Below are 23,329 nucleotides of genomic sequence, written 5' to 3' on the forward strand. Positions count from 1 at the left end.
CCACCACGCCTGGCTAATTTTTTGTATTTTTAGTAGAGACAAGGTTTCACTGTGTTATCCAGGATGGTCTCGATCTCCTGACCTCGTGATTCGCCCGCCTCGGCCTCCCAAAGTACTGGGATTACAGGCGTGAGCCAGTGTACCCAGCCTGTTGTGTTAAATTTACACCACCTTGTTTAATGTTCACAGCTACTTTATAAGATCAACATGATTGCCCCGCTTACACATAAAATAACTAAGGCTCCTAGAGGTTAAACAGCATAGCCAAGAAAAAAACCCAGGACTGGCTGGGCACAGTGGCTCATGTCTGTAATCCCAGCACTTTGGGAGGCTGAGGTAGGTGGATCACTTGAGGTCAGGACTTCGAGACCAGCCTGGCCAACATATGAAGCCCCCACCCTTACTAAAAATACAAAAATTAGCCAGGCGTGGTGGTGGGCACCTGTCATCCCAGTTACTTGGGAGGCTGAAGCAGAAGAACTGCTTGATCCTGGGAGGAAGAGGTTGCAGTCAACTGGCTCCCTGTGTCCCAATCTCCCGATAGCCTAGCCCCCAAATCATATCTTCAGTCTTGGGCAAAGCGCAAGAACAAAAGCAGAAAGAATACAACTAAAATTTCAAGCTCTGTTTTCATCACAACTGCTAACATCCTCTTAACCATGGAAAATCACATGGTTGAGTTCAGAATCAAGGGACGGGAAAATATATTCCATCTCTTGATGGGAATTGCTCCAAAGTCATGTTACAAATGTCATGGATAAAAGGAGGAATGAAGAATTGGGGCCATTAATTTTGTTCATCTACCCTAGTTTCATACATGTGTCCTTGAAGATTATAAGAACTAGGTTGTCTTTAAAAGTCATTGAAATTCTGCTTTCCTTTTATTTAGGAGATTTAGTCCCTCTCCTTCATAAATGAAAATACCACTGGATTCAGGAACTTAACCATTATAGCTAATTGAAATACTAAGTTTGGGTGGCAGGGGACTTTGTATTTGTTTTAACTGAGAGTCTTTCTTTTTTTTATATGTTAAGACTGAAGCTACATTACAAGTCTTAAAATATTAGCAGCTATTTTCCCACTAAGTGGGGTTTACTTGAAATGTGAAAAAAATGTACTTAAGTAAGCCTCTCTGATAAAGATTAAAAGAAACCTCATTTTTATGTAGTCCTAGATATGGAATCATATTTGATGAAATAATTTGATTATTTCCGTTGGAATGAACATTCAGTTTCCGTTGGAATGAACATGACGTTGTCTACCATACCACTCTTCTACTTGGTATCTGTCTGACCTTAGGCAATTTTCTTAAATATTATATCCTCGGCTGGGAGTGGTGGCTCACACCTGTAATCCCAGCACTTTGGGAGGCCGAGGCGGGCAGATCACGAGGTCAGGAGATCGAGACCATACTGGTCAACATGGTGAAACGCCATCTCTACTAAAAATACAAAAATTAGCTGGGTGTGGTGGTGCGCGCCTGTAATCCCAGCTACTTGGGAGGCTGAGGCAGGAGAATCGCTTTAACCTGGGAGGCAGAGATTGCAGTGAGCCGAGATGACACCACTGCTCTCCAGCCTGACAACAGAGCAAGGCTTCATCTCAAAAAAAATAATAATAATTATATCCTTTATGATGATAACATTTTCACACAGTTATTGTTTTTGGTTAGTAGTTACACAAAGTTGTTAATATTCTTTGAAATTTTGTGTTTTTCAGAAATAGCCAGGCAAGCAGCACAAATAAAGCTTTTGAGAAAACTTCAAAAGCAGGAACAGGCTCGGGTTGCTAAAGAAGCCAAAAAACAACAAGGTGAGTGATTTAAATGTAACATAAACTCGAAGAGTTAGTACTGGGGAATTCATAAAAGGTTTCTTTTCTTCATTCCCTTTTTGATGATATCTGTCCTTTGGTTTCTTGTTGTAGCAATAATGGCTGCTGAGGAGAAGCGGAAGCAAAAAGAACAGATAAAGATTATGAAACAGCAGGTATGTGTATGCATTGGAACTGACTTTTAAAATATGGGACTTATTTTGAGGATTTGTTAGTAATGCACATTATTTTTGATTTCTTAAATAACTGTATTTCACATTAATGTTTGTGTCTTGTTTAGAAAGTTGCTATCTTCTATTAATTAAAATTTTACCTTTTTAATAAAGTCTTCTACTTCCAAGTGTTTAAAGAAATGATTACCAAACAGTAAATTTGTGTAAGTACTTTAATATCCTGGTAGAATTTATATAAGTTGATATCTTGAACAATTTTCAGAATTTTTAAATTAATGTATCAGTCAATGAAGTATATTGCTTGAATGTTCAAATTTTAATATAAGCTTGTTTTTCTTAAACATGTAAAATATTAGTAGAAAATTAAATTTAAGTTATACAAAGTAAGATTTGCCTTCATTGCTTCTAATACTTTCAGGGTTACTTAAAAGTTGCCACTGCAAAAAAAAAAAAAAATGATGAGAGCATTATTTTAGCAAATCCAGAGTTCTCTGTCTTGTATGTACAATATTTCTCCCCATGTGATTTTCAAAATTAAGTTTAGGTAAGCAAATTAATTTTTAAATTTTCATAGGTAAAAATTAAGTGAGAAGGTATTCAGCTTCATTTAAGATGAGAATGTGTAAACTACTCTCCCACCTCCTCATATTCATGGTAACATTAAAGCAGAAAGGAAATGGGGAGAAAGTACTATTCTTTTAAAAATATTAGGAAGCATGTAATTATTTCTGAGAATCAAATGAAATCAGTTATGTTACTATATAAATACCTGCTAAATAAATGGCTTGGGTTGGATTTGATGTGGTTTTCTCTAAGGTTTCTTCCAGTATTAACTAAAGCAATCTGACTAAAGAAGTTGATACAGAGTTGGGATTTAGGATTTAAGTTTGTAGTCAGTCAGCCTACAGTTAAATATGGGCTTTGCTACTTAATAATTTTGTGACCTTAGATGAATGGCTTAACCCTTAAGTCTTTATTTCCTCCATCATAAAAGAAGTTAACTGCAATATCTGAATAAATGAGATAATGAACATAAAGTGCCTACTGCAGTGACTGGCAACAAAACACATGCTCAACTTTTTAAAGATAAATATAAACATCCAACTACACAGTATACTCTTTTACCACCATAATTTAAAGTAGCAGTTGTAAACTTCAATTCCATCCTTCGTTTGTTAATTGTGACTGCTAGACATTGTAAGATTGACCTGAAATAGGCTAGTGAATGCATTCGTTAAAATATATTTACTAAAGAGTATATATGAAAAAATAAGTTCATATTTCATTTTTAAGTGAAATACTGTTGTTTCTGTTATACTTTTATTTAAAAAGTTTTATAGCTTATTCTATTTACTAATGGCTGGAGACTCATTAGATCCCATCAGTACTTTAAATTCAGCTTTATGATCCTAAAGTCTTACAGTAGCTACAACCTAAATCCACATGGTCTTTGCTACTCATTGAAAAAGCATTGAGCTCCAAAGTTTCCAGCAATATTAATGCAAATGAACTGGTCTTAATATTTATCAAGATATTTATCTGAGGCCAATCTCAAAATACCATCTCATTTATCTGATTCAGCAAAGTGAATCAAAGTATAGAGTAATTCTACTCATACTCTCTGTTATATAGGGTCTATTTTAAAGTCAGCATTTGATCTAGAATAAAATAGTACATGTGTTTTCATCCTTTGGATTATTTTTTCCACCTAGTAGACCAAAAATGTCACCAGATAGTCTTTAAGACAGTTTTCTGGAAGATTTCAGAAACATTATTACAAAGCAGGAGGCACACAGGCATTGGGATCTGACGAGGACTCTATATTTACTAAGTATTGGACTTTAGAAAAAATATTTACTTTCTGAGAACCTCAGTTTTCTCTTATGTAAAAAGAAGATAATTTAAGCTTCTATGATTTTTTAATGATTGACAAGATATTAAATGTAAAGTGACCGGCTCAGTGGCTGAGTACTCAACATTATAAAGTTAACCAGTATTATAATAATTTACCATGTTTATCTACATGCTAATGATAACACTACCAAATATATATGGATATATATAAAAGTCACTTGAATACTTAAGGTAAAGCTTTAGACTGTGTACGTAAGCCCCAAGATTCCCTGCCTATCTGTGCATAAGAGAACAATGAGTGACTTTTGCTGACTTGAAAACATAGCACCTTATAGTGTTATAATAGACAAGAGCAGAAAAGTTAGATCAAGAGTATACTTTTCTCAGATATCAAGTTCTAATTCAAATAAATACTTCAAATATGGATCAATTCTTTTCTAAGATTTGGAAATTACACAAAAGATACACTTTGGGGTTTTGGGTTTTGTTTTTTGTTTTTCTTTGTTTTGTTTTTTGTTTTGTTTTGTTTGTTTGTTTGTTTGTTTGTTTTTTAGACAGAGTCTTCCTCTGTTACCCAGGCTGGAATTCAGTGGCACAATCTCTGCTCACTGGAGCCTCCGCCTCCTGGGTTCCAGCAATTCTCCTGCCTCAGCCTCCCAGGTAGCTGGGATTATAGGCATGCATCACCACACCCAGCTAATTTTTTGCATTTTTAGTAGAGATGGGGTTTCACCACCTAGCACTGTTTGTTTCTCGAACTCCTGACCTCAGGTGATCTGCCTGCCTCGGCCTCCCAGAGTGCTAGGATTACAGGTGTGAGCCACAGTGCCTGGCCCACTTTGGGGTTTTTATTTTTGACAGCCTACAATTAATATTCAGTACCAAGATAGGATCACCAAAATCAAAGAATGTGATCAGTCTTGTAAAATCAAAACAGTAATTCCTAAAATTTCATCATCCTGCAGTAGAATCCTGCAGGGAATCAATAACATCAGTGTACATTAAAAAAATTAAAATGCATATTAATGTATAGCTTCAATAGGTACAGCTAGCATCTGGAGATGGGAGCAGGCATTGTGAAATACAGGTGTATAAAATGTGTTGGCCCTGGAAATTCTAGGATAAGTACAATTTTCAAGTAGGAAAGTTTGAATTTTCCTTTTTAACTTGTATTTATTCTCATCAATGCCAATTTGGGACTTTTGAATGGATTAAGGAACATGAAATTGCTAAGAATGTGTTTATAGAATATGATGTAATTTTTTAAGTTAAAATGTAAATTTTTATCAAAATTTATATGATCACTAAGTTATAAAACATATCCAATAACCAGTTCATTAAATTTAGACAATGTGTACCCCAATTATGTCCTACAAATAATTCACTGGAATGTTAAATTATAATTAATTAATTTTAAAATAATGTTACAGGTTATTTCTGAAATGGGCTAATTGTGGTAATTAAAAGCAATGTTATATTATCATGCTATTCAACATGTGAAATAAATTTTAGAATGGAAATTATTGTTAATAATAATGTTCCAGTTGTGTCACTATATACTTTTTAAAGCATTTTATTTAATTGTGACAAATGAGAAAGGGCAAACACCTCTCACTACTTTATAGAAGAATAGTTATTATTTGCTCAAGACCATTCAATAAATGACTGTAATCCAGAACTGGCTGTATGTTTTCTGACTGCTGATACATGATTTTTCTGCTATTCAGTCCTATATTATTTCAAGTTAAGTATTATTTGTAACTACAAATATCTATAAAGATCTTCAGGCTATATAGTTTAATCAGCTTGGTTCACTGAGTTTCTGTTTATTTAGCATTTGCATTTTACAAATTTCTGTAAATTTACTCATTTACTGTGAGAAACGTTATCAAATCATATTAATTTCAGACATGAAAATATATATGGTTTTATACTAAATAATGAAATTTTTATGTCCAGCCTTTGGTAATTTTGTACTTTTTTTTTTTTTATTTTGAGACAGAGTCTTGCTCTGTCACCCAGGCTGGAGTGCAGTGGCGCATCTCGACTCACTGCAAGCTCCGCCTCCCGGGTTCACGCCATTCTCCTGCCTCAGCCTCCCGAGTAGCTGGGACTACAGGCGCCCGCCACCACGCCCGGCTAATTTTTTTTTATATTTTTAGTAGAGACGAGGTTTCACTATGTTATCCAGGATGGTCTCGATCTCCTGACCTCGTGATCCACCCGCCTCGGCCTCCCAAAGTGCTGGGATTACAGGCATGAGCCACTGCGCCCGGCCTGTACTTATATTTTTAATTATTTGATTCCACTCAAATACTCTTTACTCAGATAGTTTATTTTATTATCTCAAGTTATCATAACTTTTCCTACAGGAAAAAATTAAGAGAATACAGCAAATCAGAATGGAAAAAGAACTTCGAGCTCAGCAAATTCTAGAGGTAGAATTCTTAAATTTAATATAATTAAAGTAATATAGCCATATATTTTTAAGTCTGCAAAAATAAATATTTTGCGTGCATGTTTTCTCACACAAATTAATATGTTTGTCAGATATTCTCTTTAAACATTCTGCATAGAATAAAACTTTATCTGAGCCTTATTTAGCAAGCTAATCTAATCCCAACAGTAAAGATATACAAAATGAGACAAAAGAAACAGGAAAACTTCTGAGCAGTCAGTGGAGTTGTCATAAAGTTCATGCGCTAAAATGTTTTACTTGTATAAAAGTAAACAACAAAAGAAAAATCATTAGGGCTGATAGTTATAGTCTGATATTTACTTTTAGTTTAGAAACAAATGTTTGCAGAAGTAACGTTTCAAAAGTAAAAGTAAATTGTAAATATACAAAGTTTTATCAGATTGTTTTTCTGGTTTCTACCATATCCCTCTTCCCTACAAGACTAATTAGAATAGAGATAGAGGACATCTGTTGGCAACAGCAAAAGTAATAGGCAAAAGACAGCAAGGAAAAAATACAGGGAAACTTCAGCTAGCATATATAGGAACTGAAAAGCCTAGCAACAGCCTGTAATCTTTTATTTGAATAGCAAGCAATTTTCAAAACCTTAATAGCCCAAAGGCATTACTCTTTGGAGCTGTGCAGTATAACTGATATTGCAAATAATTGCCCTGAGTCATCAAGAAAACGCCAAATTACGTTTAGTGTACTGTGTCTAAGCAGGCATGTCTCAAAATTATTTCCATCTAAAAGAGTGAAAATAAACTTTTCATGTTTAAATTTATTACAACTTCTCCACCATTCCGGAAACTGCTGCTTTATAGAACAATTTATTCCCTGAGGGCTCCAGATAGCTGAGGTTTTCTCTGTTACAGTTTTATTCCTTCTAGAAACACACACATTTTTTCCTACCCATTTCAAATTAATTTTAAAAACCAGAAATTGAAAATGTTTTTATTTTAAAGTAAACTGACAGTAACTACTAGTTATGAAACTTCTACACAGTTAGTGATTTTAAGATTATGAAGCTTATGTTTGATAAATAGCATGATCTTAATAGTCAGATTGTGCCTCATGAAAGATGAGATTACAAGTTTTCATTCTATGTGAACCAACACGGCACATGGATACATATGTAACAAACCTGCACATTGTGCACATGTACCCTAAAACCTAAAGTATAATAATAATAAAAAAAAAAAACACTTGAACTTAACCACACTATACAGAGATGGGGAAAATCAGACTTAATATGTTTCACTTAATAGACATAAACCAATAATGAATTTCTTTATCTCAAATTTTCAAGTATTAAAAATAAATTTTAAATAAAGTTAACAGGTTCATTCTCAAATATTACTAATTCTTGAAATAATTTTTATTTATTAATTAAAATCTTCTGTTTTCTAAATGTTTTACAGTGATTATGTTTTACTTTTAAAATCAGAAAAACAATAAGTGACAAAATCACTTTTCTGTGATTAAATTTTAAGGTAAAAGAACATAAACACTCAATTATTTCAGACTTTTAACAAAGCTTGAAGAAGAAAAGCTGTCATATTCTTATGAATCTAAGAAATTTTTGTGTATTCTAATGCTAATCTATAAATTAGAAACAAAATTATTATGTTAAACATAATGTTAACTGGGGGGAAATCTGTAATTGTCTACATATGTGTTACATACTGTTTCGTACCTTGTGAGACATGCAGCTTCATTTCAAGTCTGACATTATTTGCAAGTTGTAGTGGTGCTGTTGCATGACTTTGAGACCTGTTTTGCATGCACAGGCTAAAAAGAAAAAGAAGGAAGAAGCGGCAAATGCCAAATTATTGGAGGCCGAGAAACGAATAAAGGTTAGTTTAGATGAGAATCAGAGTTTTTATTTTTGAAAAATAAAAACTATGTTATACTGACATCAGTTTTATGAAAAAATAGCTTTCTTCAAAATGACTATCTGAAAATATGTTTAGCAGATACAACATGTGTATAGTGTATGTTTTTATTTGTATGTACATTGTATGTGTATTTTTATTTTATTATGCAGGGTTTTTTGTAATGCTTTGAGCTCTTTAGGAGACATCAAACCAGAAATGTAAATTGTTGCTTAATACCTGTATGTAGTTTTGCTAGATAAGAATGACCCCCCCAAACTGTCTTGTGTGTTATTTATGTTTATGTTTATGTTTAGGCATAGACTAGATATGGTATAGGTATGTTTATATTTGAGTCTCAATCTGATTCTCCCCTTTATAACGTTTTTTTGTTAATATTCAGCAACTGTTTTATGTATTAAAAATGAAAAGCCTACAGAAAAAAAAGCCAAACTTCATCAACTGTTATTTACCAATAATAAAATTAGCTGCTTTTAATTATTTTAACTTCAAGTATTTGGGGTGTTTTGTTCTGATTTCCTGGCATGGGGTATAGGAGAGTTGTCCCCTTCCTCCCCTCCCCTACTTTGCCATCCACCAGTAACTGAATACTGAAAGGGGGTAGCTGGGTGAGCCTACTGGGACTGAAACAGCCACCACAATTATACTTTGTAAAGCCAGGGAACTGTTTATTTTTTCTACATAGACTCTCTTACTTTATTTTTTAAATTTCTACCTTTTCATGTCTGCCGTTAATATTAATTTCCTCCATATTTTACCTTTATAAAAATACTGAGATTGGTGACATTCCTAGAATGGTTTGCCTTAAGCCCCATCCCCTTGGAATGGTGCCCTGAATTATAGGTGGACATGAAAATTTCACACTGATTGCCTAGTTTTTGTCACTTTAATTCATACGTAGTGTATAGAAATGAAAAAAAATGATGTTAATTATAGAGTATATTTGAGAGTTTATATTCATAATGGAAAGAGTTCTAATCAGCTAGATTTGAGGGTTGCACCATAATGTATTAAACTGATTTAAAAATATGTGTGTGGGTTATATCTGATAGGCTCTGACCATCTAGCTAGTTAGTTCAATGAATGTGCCATTGAAGTATGCAGTTAGGTCAGTCACTCATTAAATTTTAAGTTAAAATGACTACTGAAGAAAGATCCTTGCTACCATATTTACCATATTATATGATTTCTATGTAAATATTTGTTAGGTAGAAGCATACAAAATCAAATTGACATTTTATAAGTAAAAAATAATTGAATATTGGCCATTTCATATGGTTCAACCTAATGGAAGACTATAGAATCTCAGAAAAGAAACTTTTAATACTTTTAGCATGTTCTAAATCTTCTCTAAAATTCATGTATTAAAAGTTTCTTATTTTTAAGGAAAAAGAAATGAGAAGACAACAAGCTGTTCTTCTGAAACATCAGGTCTGTATATGTATAGTTGTACAACTGTTGAATGTACATTTTATAATATTGCTTAAACCTATTTGGGGGAAAATCTTCAAAATATTTTCTTTAAAATTTCTGATATAATTTCTGCTTAAGTTTTTCCTTCAGCCTACAGTTTATTGCCTTGCTTTGGTATTGGTGTCTTTTTGGGGGGTTAAAAAATTGATTTTATGACTCTGTGATTTCTGTTTCATAATGTTGTGCCAACTCTTTCTACCAGGAGTTGGAGAGGCATAGACTAGATATGGTATGGGTATGTTTATTTTTGTACATCTAACACCGCATTGTGATTTGGTTGTGATATGGTTGTCATAGCAATGCATAAAGTGTAGCACTGGCTGCTGTCATATTACATACTGCTGCATGGCTTTACAGCACAGTGCATTGCATACATCTGCTTGTCTGTCTATAAAGAAATATGATGCATCTCCAAGATTTTACATTGAATTGTACAAGCCTTAAATAAGGCTGCTCTCTAAAAATTTACATTACTGATGTCACAAAGAAAGTTGGATCACTATACAATTAGATATAATTATGACCCATATTCTCCCATCATTCTAGATGCAAAACTGCCATTGAATACAGTGGGAATTTTGAGTTTGCTTGATGAGAGAATATGAAATATATTCTGGTTTCATAGACAAATTTTAGAAATAATTTTAGAAATATCCCTTTGGAGAAACCAAATATGCTTAAACAAAAAAATCAATTAGATATTATAAATATGTGATTTTTTTATTTTAAAACTAAAGTGAGCATGTCAAATTAAACTAGTGCTTACCTGATTTTCATACTGTGCCTTTAAGATTCCACCTGTTAGCCCATGGTGCAGCTTTTGTGGCTTTAAATAGTGTATCAGGTGGCAGACATCAGTAAATAGGAATATCCCATTTCATTGGTGTTGTATGTGAAACAAGACTAGTTTAACTAAATTGGTATAAAAGCCTTAAAAAAACTCTAATTTGTTGGTGGCTTATTGGATTTGCAAAATGATTTTGTACTGAAAATAACCAACTCTAAAATCATGAAGTTAAAGTGACTATAAATCAATTTCTTCCTGATCTAAAATTTTAAGAACAACACAACCTTTAGTTTAATTGGCCATAGTATTTGTGGTTTTTCTAATAGCAGATGTAAGGTAACTGACCTGTTCCAGCCAACCATTATGCTTTTTGTTCTGCCAGCTTTTGAAGGAGCATCACAACTGACCATAAGTAAATCTTGTATGCTTCTGTTTACACTGTCTCCATGTTCATTGCTTTACCTTTTTGCTTTTGATTGTTCTTGTATTTGCTTTCTAAACCTGAACTAAAACATGCACAGACTGGCCATTCTTGTCTTATATTTAGTATTTACTGTGACTTGTCTATAAATGCTAAACATGCTATACTGAGTTTTTGTTTTGTTTTTGTTTTTGTTTTTTATTGGAAAATCAAACTGTTAATTGTGGTTGAGTTATTTTCCACATTTTATCTGGCCTAATAGGAACGAGAGCGAAGGCGACAACACATGATGCTTATGAAAGCTATGGAAGCTCGTAAAAAAGCAGAAGTAAGTGTATGTTTCTAGAAAAATATTACCTTATAAAGTAATACTTTTTCCTAAAGCATTGGTTCTTCTAAATATAAATTTTTCAGAATATAGGTTTGTTGTGATTTACTGGTTTTCATATGCAAACCAAAAGTTTAGAGATAGCAACTGAGTGTTAGAACATAAAAGAATGTAGGAAGAGTTCCAATGTATGTGTTAGTTTTCCTGGCTAAGATCTTAATTGTCTTTTTTTAGTGTAGTAAATAACATTGGTTTAGATAAAGTAGCTATTTATTACACCAGAGTTTCACAAAACTAGTATTACAGCATGCCTAGACAAGTCCTGTATATCCTAATTCAAACACAAACCATTCCGACCATGGATTTCTGCCCTAAGAATTATTCTTTAGCATTCTCTATGTAAAATTAGGCCTAAGTACTTTTCTTAAAATAACTTTTAACAGATAATTCAGAATAAGAAAATTATTGCAGTACATCAGAATGAGCTTATTTGGAGTTTAATAGAAATCACTTAAAGGTTAAAATAGATATATGTTACAAAGGAATAACATTCTGTATTAAAACAGTTGAATAGAGTCATTATAACTGGGGCTTTGGAGGTTGAAAGACACAGATTCCCCTGCTGGTTCTGCCACCAATTTGCTTTACATTTTCAAGCCATTTCTTTAAAATTGAGATGATACCTACCTCCTAGGTATGGGATTTTCGAGTGAGATAAGCATTTAATAAGTGAAAATTAATGAAAATGACACTGTTTGATCTAGAAGCTGGGAGGCTCTATTTCAGTATTTTGGTCTCAACTCTAGCTTAAATTAGCAATATAGATTTTTGGTGTGTAGAGAAAATAGGTGTATTGTTTTGAAACCTGTGCAAAGTAGCCAGATTATCTGAATTTGAATTCTGATTTCATTACTTTCCAGCTATATGACCTTGGGCATGTTATTTAACTTCTCTGTGATTCATTTCATCTATAAAATGAAGATAATACTGAATTCTGTTTGGTAGGGCTGAAGAGATGAGTACATGGATATGTGTCTCTGTGTATGTAAAGTTCTTGGAACAGTGCCTGGCACCACATAGTACTTAACCATTGATACTACATATGTGTAGAGTGGGCCTAGCAAGATGCATCCCAGGTTGCGAACTACTGACATAGATTACCTCTTAGCATAGACTTAACATAGCATGTAACATATATTACAGCAATCACTTTCTGTGACTTTTCCTAAAGGGTATGGAAGTTTTACTCCAACACTTTTCCTGCTGTCTTTTTTTCCCTAACCTTTTGATTACCCAGGCCTATTGACACCCTCTATACCTAATATAATAATTGAATCTATACATCTGTGCATGGAATTATAACCATAATCTCTGAAAAATGACAGTCAGGGAAAGAGAGAGGTAACGTATTCCAGGAATTGGCATGGCTGCTCTCTATTCGCTTATGGGAACAGTACAGTGAAGGGAAGAGTAGGGAAGGGGACTAATTAAAAGCCTGAACACTGAACCTAATTCTCTCAATCTGGAGAGATGGAAATGGAGGGAGCAATTAGTAGCTCAGGAAAAAGACCTAGAAAATCCCTCAGGAGATAAGTTCTTCCTTACCAATTGTGGGTTTTTGTTTGTTTGTTTGTTTGTTTTTTAATCAGAAGGAATGAAAAGAACCAGGGCTGCCATTCTGGTTTTTCTTGGCAGGGAGGAAAGCTAACCAAAATAACCCAGAACGTTATCTTCAGGCATACTAGGCTTCATTAGAAGAGAAGATCCAGTAAAATAGTAAGAATGAGATCATCTGAGAGGGGGAATGCCCAGGTGAAAGAGGCACCCCAAAGGCCTCAGAGACATGAACCCTCCCGCTGGCTTTTCATATTTGCCCACTAGGGCCTGGGGAGAGTGAGGGAAGCTGCTGCAGAAAGGTGAAGGAGATCTGGGTTGAGTGGAGGGTGGTAGCCACAGGATAAATAAAGCTGATTAAAATTAGATATTCTAAGAATCCATCAAAGCCCAAGAGCACCTCTCAGGAGGAAAAGGATATACTCTTGACTAAATAGAGTGAGTCCACTACAGTTCTTCCAATAAAACTGAGAAAGAGATACCAGAAACCTGGTATAGCTCTCCCTCTCCTAGCTACCTTTGTCCTAAGCAAAAAGAAACAGAAGTAGAATACAGAATACTCACGGGCAAATCTGAAGTACTTATAAGTCTAAAAACAGGTAGCAGATAAAGGGAGAAGAGCTGAAGGAAAATTAACCCACCTATATTGGAGCAATACAAGTTATTAATAAGGCTGGATATATTAAGCATAAGGACTTTGAAAAAAAATGGCAAGGCAACTGTGTTAAAATATTAAACCAAAATAAAGCCAATAAGTGCATATGTACACAAAGTAATGACTTAAATCCTAATAGCTGAAAGAGCGAGCCTGGTTTCTCTGTTCTCATTATTGATTTCCTCAGCACTCCCTATGCATTCTCTACAGAGCAGCCAAAGTGATCTTTTCAAAAAGTAAACCAGATCATATCCTGACACTATCCAGGGGCCTCTCATTGCAATTACAATAAAGTTCAAGCTCCTCACCATGGCATTTTCCCACTGACCTCTGCCTCTCACTCCAGTTTTACTTCATACAATTTGTCCCTTATGCACTATATTCTGGTCATTTTTGTCTTGTTATTATTCCTGAATGAACGGTCTGTACTATTGCTGTTTTTCCACCAAATATTCACATGGTTCCTATTTGTTGTTCAGTCATCAATCAAATGTTAACTTTTCAAAAAGGCCTTCCCAGCAGGAGAATCACTTGAACCTGAGAGGCGGAGATTGCAGTGAGCCGAGATTGCGCCATTGCGCTTCAGCCTGGGCAACAAGAGCAAAACTCTGTCTCCAAAAAAAAAAAAAAAAAAAAAGGCCTTCCCAGAATACCTAATTTTGCTTTTTCTTACACCCCACCCCATTCGCTCATCTTGTTGTTTATGGGCTAGTTCCTCCCAGAATAGAAGATCTATGAGGACAGGACTCTTGTCTGTCTGTGCCATTGTATTGCCAGTGCCTCAGTTATAACCAAGTAAATAGGAGGTGCCTAGAAAATTGTAAATGAGTGAATGGATAGGGTAAAATTAAAGTTATTGTGGCAGAACTAAAAAATCAAATTAAGTACAAAACAATGATTAAATTTTGAGTATATTATTATGTTTTCTATGCAATTCTCTTTGTATGATAGTAAAATCTTTCTATTTTATTTTACTCTAGATGGTGTTCTTTTGTTATAGTCAAATACTCAAGGAACTATTATTTAACAATGCAATAACGTATGCCACAAATAATCCTAAATCAGAATGTTTCAGATAATCTCATAGGTAAAATTGAGTTCTTAAAATGTTATTGGCTGGGCGTGGTGGCTCACCCCTGTAATCTCAGCACTTTGGGAGGCTGAGGCAGGAGGATCACCTCAGGTCAGGAGTTCGAGACCAGCCTGACAGGGTAGTGAAACCCCCTCTCTACTAAAAAATACACACAAAACAAATTATCCGGGCCTGGTGACACACACCTGTAATCCCAGCTACTCGGGAGGTTGAGGCGGGAGAATTGCTTGACCCTGGGAGGCGGAGGTTGCCATGAGCAGAGATCATACCACTGCACTCCAGCCTGGGTGACAGAGTGAGACTTTGTCTAAAAAAAAATGTTATCATCTGATAACCATAGACCCATGAACAGGACTTATGGACTGGGTAATTTTATCAGTCATTTTGATTTTGAATTATGTTCCTCTAATGCAGGGGTCCCCTCCACCTGAGCCAGATGCCAGAGCCCTACCTCCTGCCAGATCAGGGGCAGGATCAGATTCTCATAGAAGCATGAACCCTATTATGAACCCTCTCATAGAAGCATGAACCCTCTCATAGAAGCATGAACCCTATTATGAACTGCACATGCGAGGGATCTAGGTTGTACACTCCTAATGAGAATCTAACGATGATGATCTGAGGTGGAACAGTTTCATCCTGAAACCCTCCCCCCACCACCCCACCCCTGTGTCTGTGGAAAAATTGTCTTCCACGAAACTGGTCCCTGGTGCCAAAAAGGTTGGGGACCACTGCTCTAATGAATGGTGCCCATAGATCTATGATCAACTGTTAATTTTTCAAACTACTAATGTGTGCCCAAGATTAAATTAGATACCGTGGGAAAAACAAAAAGAATATTCAAAATGCAGTAGTCATATCAGAGAGATAAAACTGAACAGTATAAGTGGTTAAGCAATAAAAGGCCTATTTTTAGCGATGATCAAAACTTTCGCCCAGTCTTTTACATAAACCTCAGTATTAACAAACCTCGGTATTAACAAAGCATTCCTATATGTACTTGCCCATTTCCTCATTATTACTTAACATGCACAAGATGTAACTTGTGGAATGTCAATAATGGGCACCTTGTGGCTTCATATTCTGCCACCCATTACCTCCTGATAGCCCAAATCTGTAATAGTTTTCTGTTATTACCTATTTAAAGAACAAACTTTATTATAAAATGAAGGCCAAATGATACTTAGGCAAGAACAGTTCAAAATTCTGAATTGGCTTATGCATAACCCTGATTATAAATGTTAATACCTTTAAATCTTTTAATTATTCTATTGTAAAGAAAGAAAACTAGGATTAAAATGAAAATGTTATGAATAGTGTTTAATGAGTAATGAAATTTAAAAAACAAATTGCTTTCACCGTGTTGATTAAAAATCTCCTATATTACCTGAAATTATTCCAAGAAACTCCCCACACCTGTCAAAGTAAGGAGGTAACAAAAACACCAGTTGTGTGATTCTTTGTGTACACTACACTGATCTTTTGGATTTAGTACTACTTCAATGTATTTTTCACTAAAAAACTGTCAACTTTCTATTGGTTTTCTAGTTGTGAAATCTAATTTTTATAGTTTTTCAGTTATATAAATTTATAATTAGTAAAAAAATTCTCAGATTTATATAAATTATCTCATTATTATATTAATATTAAAGGGCCATTAGTATATCATCATAGTTCATAAATATTTTCGTAATGTAAGAAATAATCTTTAGCCTCATGAATACAAAAAGCTTATTTTCTAACATAATTTAATATGAAATACATCTGCTTTCATTATTACTAATCCCTAGAAACAAGGTTGGTTTAAGCAACATGAGAAAGTAACATTTAACTCAAAATCTTTGGTTTCCATTATGAAAACTTCAGACTATACCAGTCACAAATTTATAATCAATTTACTCGTATTAACTGCATAATCAACCATAGTAATTTTAACACAGTCTTCTGCATGTCTCCCCAAGGATCAGTAAACTGCAAAAGGTTGTTAAACGTGCATCTGTCACAGAATGACTGTGTCAGCACTTTAGGAGAGAAAGCCATGAAATGGAAGAAAGTTTCAGGTTTTGGAAGTCGTATAATAAACAATTAGAAAGCAGGAAAAAAATGCATAATATTCCTAATGATTCAAGTAATAAAGAATATTTCATAATTATATATTTACACCAGTCATTATTTAGTAAAAAAATAGGCAGAATTGCACATGTAGACAGTTTTTAAGCAAACACATTTTTAATTGACAAAATAGTAAATATACTTAATACTTATGCAAATGTGATTTATTTCAATTTTAAAATTAAATTGCCTTTATAAACAAATGTTAAATTATTTTATATAAACAATTTAACATTTAGCACCATAGGAAAGATAAAAATTTTTTAAAAATTAAATTAAAAAAAATTCAGGGGCCAGGCATGGTGGTTCAGACCTGTAATCCCAGCACTTTGGGAGGCCTAAGTGGCCAGATTGCCTGAGCTCAGGAGTTCAAGACCAGCCTGGGCAACACGGTGAAACCACGTCTCTACTAAAATACAAAAAATTAGCGTGACAGCGTGCACCTGTAGTCCCAGCTACTCGGGAGGCTGAGGCAGGAGAATTGCTTGAACCTGGGAGGTGGAGGTTGCAGTGAGCCGAGATTGCACCCCTGCACTCCAGTGTGGGTGACAGAGTAAGACTCTGTCTAAAAAAAAAAAAATTCAGTGGAATGTTAAATGTTACGTAAAAAAGTAGACTTTGGAAAGCATTGTTTTTTATACTTATTAAAATCTCTAACTCAAGAATTATTAACAATGTCAATTTTAATTTAGGAGACATTTATGTAATAGTAGCTATCCTACATAATATTTAAAGACAGTTTATCTAAGTAAGTACAGAATAATCAGAGTATGCAAGGAGCTCAAACAACTCAATAGGAAAAAATCCGATCATCCAAGTTAAAAGTGGGCAAAAGATCTGAATAGACATCTCTCAACACATACAAATGGCAAGGAGGTATATGAAAAGGTGCTCAACATCATTGATCATCAAGAAATGCATATGAAAACTATAATGAGACATCATCTCACCCTAGTGAAAGTGGCTTTTATACAGAAGACAGGCAATGATGAATACTGGCAAGGATGTGGAGAAAAACAGAACCTTCATATACTGTTGGTGGGACTGTAAATAAAAAGCACAGCCACTATGGAAAACAGTATGGAGATTCCTCAGAAAACTAAAAATGGAACAACCATATGATCCAGCAATCCCACTCATAGGTATATCCCCAAAAGAAAGGAAATGAGTTTATCAAAAAGATAACCTGTACTCCCATGTTTATTGTAGCACTGTTCACAATAGCCAAGATTTGGAAGCAACCTGTGTCCATCAACAGTTGAATGGATAAAGAAAATGTGGTACATATACACAATGGAGTACTATTCAGCCAAAAAAAAAAAGAATGATATCCTGTCATTTTCAACAACATGGATGGAACTAGAGGTCATTATGTTAAGTAGAAGAAGCCAGGCAGGAAAAACAAAATTCACATATTCTCACTTATTTGTGGGAGCTAAAAATTAAAACAATGAATGTAGCTGGGCACGGTGGCTCATGCCTGTATTCCCAGCACTTTGGGAGGCCAAGGTGGGTGAATCATGAGGTCAGCAGTTCAAGACCAGCCTGGCCAAGATGGTGAAAACCCATCTCTACTAAAAAATACAAAAATTAGCCAGGCGCGGTGGCGGGCTCCTGTAGCCCCAGCTACTTGGGAGGCTGAGGCAGGAGAATCGCTTGAACCCGAGAGGATGAGGTTACAGTGAGCCAAGATCACGCCACTGCACTCCAGCCTGGGCAACAGAGCAAGACTCCATCTCAAAAACAAACAAACAATGAAGGCAGGAATATAGAGAGTAGAATGATGGTTACCAGAGGCTGGGAAGGGTAGTGGAGTGTGCGGGGGAAGTGAGAATGGTTAATGGGTACAAGAATATATTAGATAGAATGAATAAGATCTAGCATTTGATAGCACAACACGGTGATTACAGTCAATAGTGATTCGTTGTATATTTTAAAATAACTAAAACAGTATAATTGGAATGTTTGTAACACAGAGAAATGATAAATGCTCAAGGTGATGGGAAGAAATACAAATAAGTACAGAATTTTTTATGTAATACTTTTGTAAGAATGTGATAAGTAGAAAGTTTTATTCTTTTTAAGTATTTTATACCTATAAAGTATAAGAAGTATCTTTAGGGTTTCTGGAATCATGTGCTTCATAATTTTTTCCTTTAAGTTAATTTTTATAGTATATAAATACAAAATTAAAATGTAAAAATAATAGGCCCTATTAAAAAAATTACCTGAAATACTCAGTCAATATTGGCCCATAAAGCAGTGTCATATTTGTTCTTTACATCTGTCATATATAAATGGCTTGTGTTATTAATCTTATTTATGCTTTTATCCTTCCTGTACCCTGAGGTAAACCTGTGTCTCTTAAATTATATTATTGCCTTTTAAATTTGAGTACAATTTGCTGTCAAATGAAATGTATTCTTCTAATTATGCCCAGAACAAACATCTGAGAGACCCGGTAGAATTGTCAAATGCAAAAACCATAAGTCTCTGTGCAACATGATCTCTTCAAAATGGCCTGTTTTACAATCTATAAGTTGTAAACTTCACACTAATGGGTCATTATACTACATGTATTGTTTGGATTTTTAACTTAAATAAGTCTAAAATAGAATAAATTTATTCATACATTTGTTATTGTGCTATTGACTTGTGGAAATCCTTTGATTTATGTTTTAGAGTCCCTAAAATAATCTTTTCATGTAAGTAAAAAATTGATTTTTAAATTTTCACCCTATATGAAACCAGACTGTTTAGGATAATCTAAATTTAATGCATTTGCTATCAACAGATGTTTCAACTTTGAAATGAAATTTTAACTGACTTCTTAACTAAGATATTAGTAAGATTTTGATACAAAAAGATCCCATTATATAATGTTTCTTCTAAGAATACATAATTAGGATGATAAAAAAGATATTTTGTTATAAATGACTTATAATCCAAGAGCCCATATTTATTTCAAGAATTTCTGTATCTGGAAAACTGGGTGGGGATCGAGGGAAAAAGGAAAAAAAAATTAGGATAATGTATGCTGCTTTGCTTGTAATTATTATTATTTTTTTATTTTTTTGAGACAGAGTCTCACTCTGTCACCCAGGCTGGAGTGCAGTGGCACAATCTCGGCTCACTGCAACCTCTGCCTCCCAGGTTCAAGCCATTCTCCTGTCTCAGCCTCCCAAGTAGCTGGGATTACAGGTGCCCGCAACCACGCCCAGCTAATTTTTGTATTTTTAGTAGAGACAGGATTTCACCATGTTGGCCAGGCTGGTCTCAAACTCCTGACCTCAGGTGATCCACCCACCTCAGCCTCCCAAAATGCTGGGATTACAGGTGTGAGCCACCGAACCCAGCGATTGTAATTATTTATAGTTAATCTAAAATCTAGAGCTACATTTTGTAGTCATTGGTAGACAGTCTAAGTTATTGTCCTGTGGTTTTACCAATATTAACATAAAATATGTTTTAACTTTCTTTTCATGTTAGGATAGGTTTAATATGTCTTATCTCTGGCAAATCAGAGGTCTGTTATGAACTGACCTTGGAAAATCACAAAATTCCATTGTAAAATCCTATTATTTGGCAGAGCAACAAAATATAATATTATAGAAATTAGATATAGGTTCATAATATGGCAGCTTACTTTGTCAAGAAAAGGCTAAGGTAAAAAGTAGGTAAATAGATTGCTCTTCTGAGCATTATACTAAGTCTAGGAGCAAGGGTACTATACAAATTTACATGCCTTCGTTTTTGGCCTAAAGTAGCACTGCCACTTTAAACTTTAGCTTTTGGCAAAAATTATTGGATAATAAATCTGTTTAATTTTTATAGGAGGAGTATCTATTTGCAAGCATATCAAATCACAATACATGCTATATGGCTAAGAAATTAATAATGAAGTAGATGTTAGAAATATACTTTAGATAATTTTTAAATTTCTGAATGTAATCTAAATATTCTTAATAAATGTATTTAATTCCACTTTTGGATTAAAGGTTTGTAAATACTCTTAACTGAAGATGGAAGATAGCAATTATGTTTGCCCACAGAGTAAAATATTAAAAGTGAAGAAGAAATTGTCTATTGAATTCGTTTAATAACCAGTTCAAAATGTTACCTTAATTTTAGTTTGTGTCATTTGAAGAATTAATCATTCAGCAAATTTATAAATGCTCAAATAATTTTTATATGCCATGACATACCAAATGTATCTATTACAGTCATATCACTACTGTAGTCAGAAGTAAGAACAATACTTAGACTATGGAGACCAGTGGGAGAGGAAAGTTGGACTGATACAGGCTCAAGAGTCAAAGAGAAAGATAAAATCATTGAAAACTTTTTCCAGGTGTCCAGGGTGGGAATTGAATAGGTCCATGAAGAAACAGGTGAATAAGTTAGTTCCTCTGCCCTCTAGAAGAGGCTTATACTTGAGTGAGAGAGATCAACTTTAAACAAATAATTGCTACACAGTGCAACAAATGCTATAATAAGTTATATGGAAGCTCAAAAACAAGAAGTACTACCATGTCTAAGGTAGTTGTGGGAACGATTAAAAAAAAAAAACAGGCTTTATACAGACTTCTTGTGAAGGAGGAGGAACTAGGCATTCTAGACAGTAGGTATGGCATATACAGAGGTACAGTACTGTGACTAAACAAGACCTGGGGGTGGGGTACAAAGAGAGTATTAGCCATTTTAACCTCGTGTACATGCCCGTCTTGGCTTTGTTGTTGCTTCATCATCATTAATCATCCAAGCAGTAACTTCAAAGGGGCTACGCTGTCTTCTCCACACAGGTGTGTCGTACAGTGTGGCTGGAACATGAGAAATCCACTGTGAATTGTGAGAGGTGAGACTAGCACTTGTGTGGGGCTAGATTGTGACTGGCTTTATATGCCATTATAAATATTAGTTGGTGGTTATCAGCTTATCAGCTTAGCAACTTCAGCAAAGTCTCAGGATACAAAATCAATGTACAAAAATCACAAGCGTTCTTATACACCAGTAACAGACAAACAGAGAGCCAAATCATGAGTGAACTACCATTCACAATTGCTTCAAAGAGAATAAAATACCTAGGAATCCAACTTACAAGGGACGTGAAGGACCTCTTCAAGGAGAACTACAAACCACTGCTCAGTGAAATAAAAGAGGATACAAACAAATGGAAGAACATTCCATGCTCATGGGTTGGAAGAATCAATATCGTGAAAATGGTCATACTGCCCAAGGTAATTTATAGATTCAATGCCATCCCCATCAAGCTACCAATGACTTTCTTCACAGAATTGGAAAAAACTACTTTGAAGTTCATATGGAACCAAAAAAGAGCCGGCATCGCCAAGTCAATCCTAACCCAAAAGAACAAAGCTGGAGGCATCACACTACCTGACTTCAAACTATACTACAAGGCTACAGTAGCCAAAACAGCATGGTACTGGTACCACAACAGAGACATAGATCAATGGAACAGAACAGAGCCCTCAGAAATAACGCCGCATATCTACAACTATCTGATCTTTGACAAACCTGACAAAAACAAGAAATGGGGGAAAGGATTCCCTATTTAATAAATGTTGCTGGGAAAACTGGCTAGCCATATGTAGAAAGCTGAAACTGGATCCCTTCCTTACACCTTATACAAAAATTAATTCAAGATGGATTAAAGACTTACATGTTAGACCTCAAACCATAAAAACCCTAGAAGAAAACCTAGGCATTACCATTCAGGACATAGGCATGGGCAAGGACTTCATGACTAAAACACGAAAAGTAATGGCAACAAAAGCCAAAATTGATGAATGGGATCTAATTAAACTAAAGAGCTTCTGCATGGCAAAAGAAACTACCATCAGAGTGAACAGGCAACCTACAAAATGGGAGAAAATTTTCGCAACCTACTCATCTGACAAAGGGCTAATATCCAGAATCTACGATGAATTCAAACAAATTTACAAGAAAAAAACAGACAACCCCATCAAAAAGTGGGCAAAAGCCAGGCGCGGTGGCTCACGCTTGTAATCCCAGCACTTTGGGAAGCTGAGGCGGGCGGATCATGAGGTCAGGAGATCGAGACCACGGTGAAACCCCGTCTCTACTAAAAATACAAAAAGTTAGCCGGGCGTGGTGGTGGGCGCCTGTAGTCCCAGCTATGCGGAGAGGCTGAGGCAGGAGAATGGCGTGAACCCAGGAGGCGGAGCTTGCAGTGAGACGAGATTGCGCCACAGCACTCCAGCCTGGGCAACAGAGCGAGACTCCGTCTCAAAAAAAAAAAAAAAAAAAGTGGGCGAAGGACATGAACAAACACTTCTCAAAAGAAGACATTTATGCAGCCAAAAAACACATGAAAAAATGCTCATCATCACTGGCCATCAGAGAAATGCAAATCAAAACCACAATGAGATACCATCTCACACCAGTTAGAATGGCCATCATTAAAAAGTCAGGAAACAACAGGTGCTGGAGAGAATGTGGAGAAATAGAAACACTTTTACACTGTTGGTGGGACTGTAAACTAGTTCAACCATTGTGGAAGTCAGTGTGGTGATTCCACAGGGATCTAGAACTAGAAATACCATTTGACCCAGCCATCCCATTACTGGGTATATATGCAAAGGACTATAAATC

The 23,329-nt window shown here is 35.0% G+C and overlaps 1 protein-coding gene across 1 annotated transcript in view; it reads left to right on the plus strand.

The window, feature by feature from the left end:
- Positions 1–23,329, plus strand: part of BAZ2B (bromodomain adjacent to zinc finger domain 2B) — a 321,145-nt gene that overhangs the window by 217,354 nt on the left and 80,462 nt on the right. The window contains exons 15-21 of the mRNA XM_030796599.1: positions 1,720–1,812; positions 1,927–1,988; positions 6,233–6,298; positions 8,109–8,174; positions 9,600–9,644; positions 9,889–9,921; positions 11,157–11,222. Coding sequence (XP_030652459.1) covers positions 1,720–1,812; positions 1,927–1,988; positions 6,233–6,298; positions 8,109–8,174; positions 9,600–9,644; positions 9,889–9,921; positions 11,157–11,222 — 431 coding nt within the window. The remainder of the gene's footprint in view (positions 1–1,719; positions 1,813–1,926; positions 1,989–6,232; positions 6,299–8,108; positions 8,175–9,599; positions 9,645–9,888; positions 9,922–11,156; positions 11,223–23,329) is intronic.

The sequence above is a fragment of the Nomascus leucogenys genome, chromosome 17 (assembly GCF_006542625.1).
Source record: "Nomascus leucogenys isolate Asia chromosome 17, Asia_NLE_v1, whole genome shotgun sequence".
NCBI lineage: Eukaryota > Metazoa > Chordata > Mammalia > Primates > Hylobatidae > Nomascus > Nomascus leucogenys.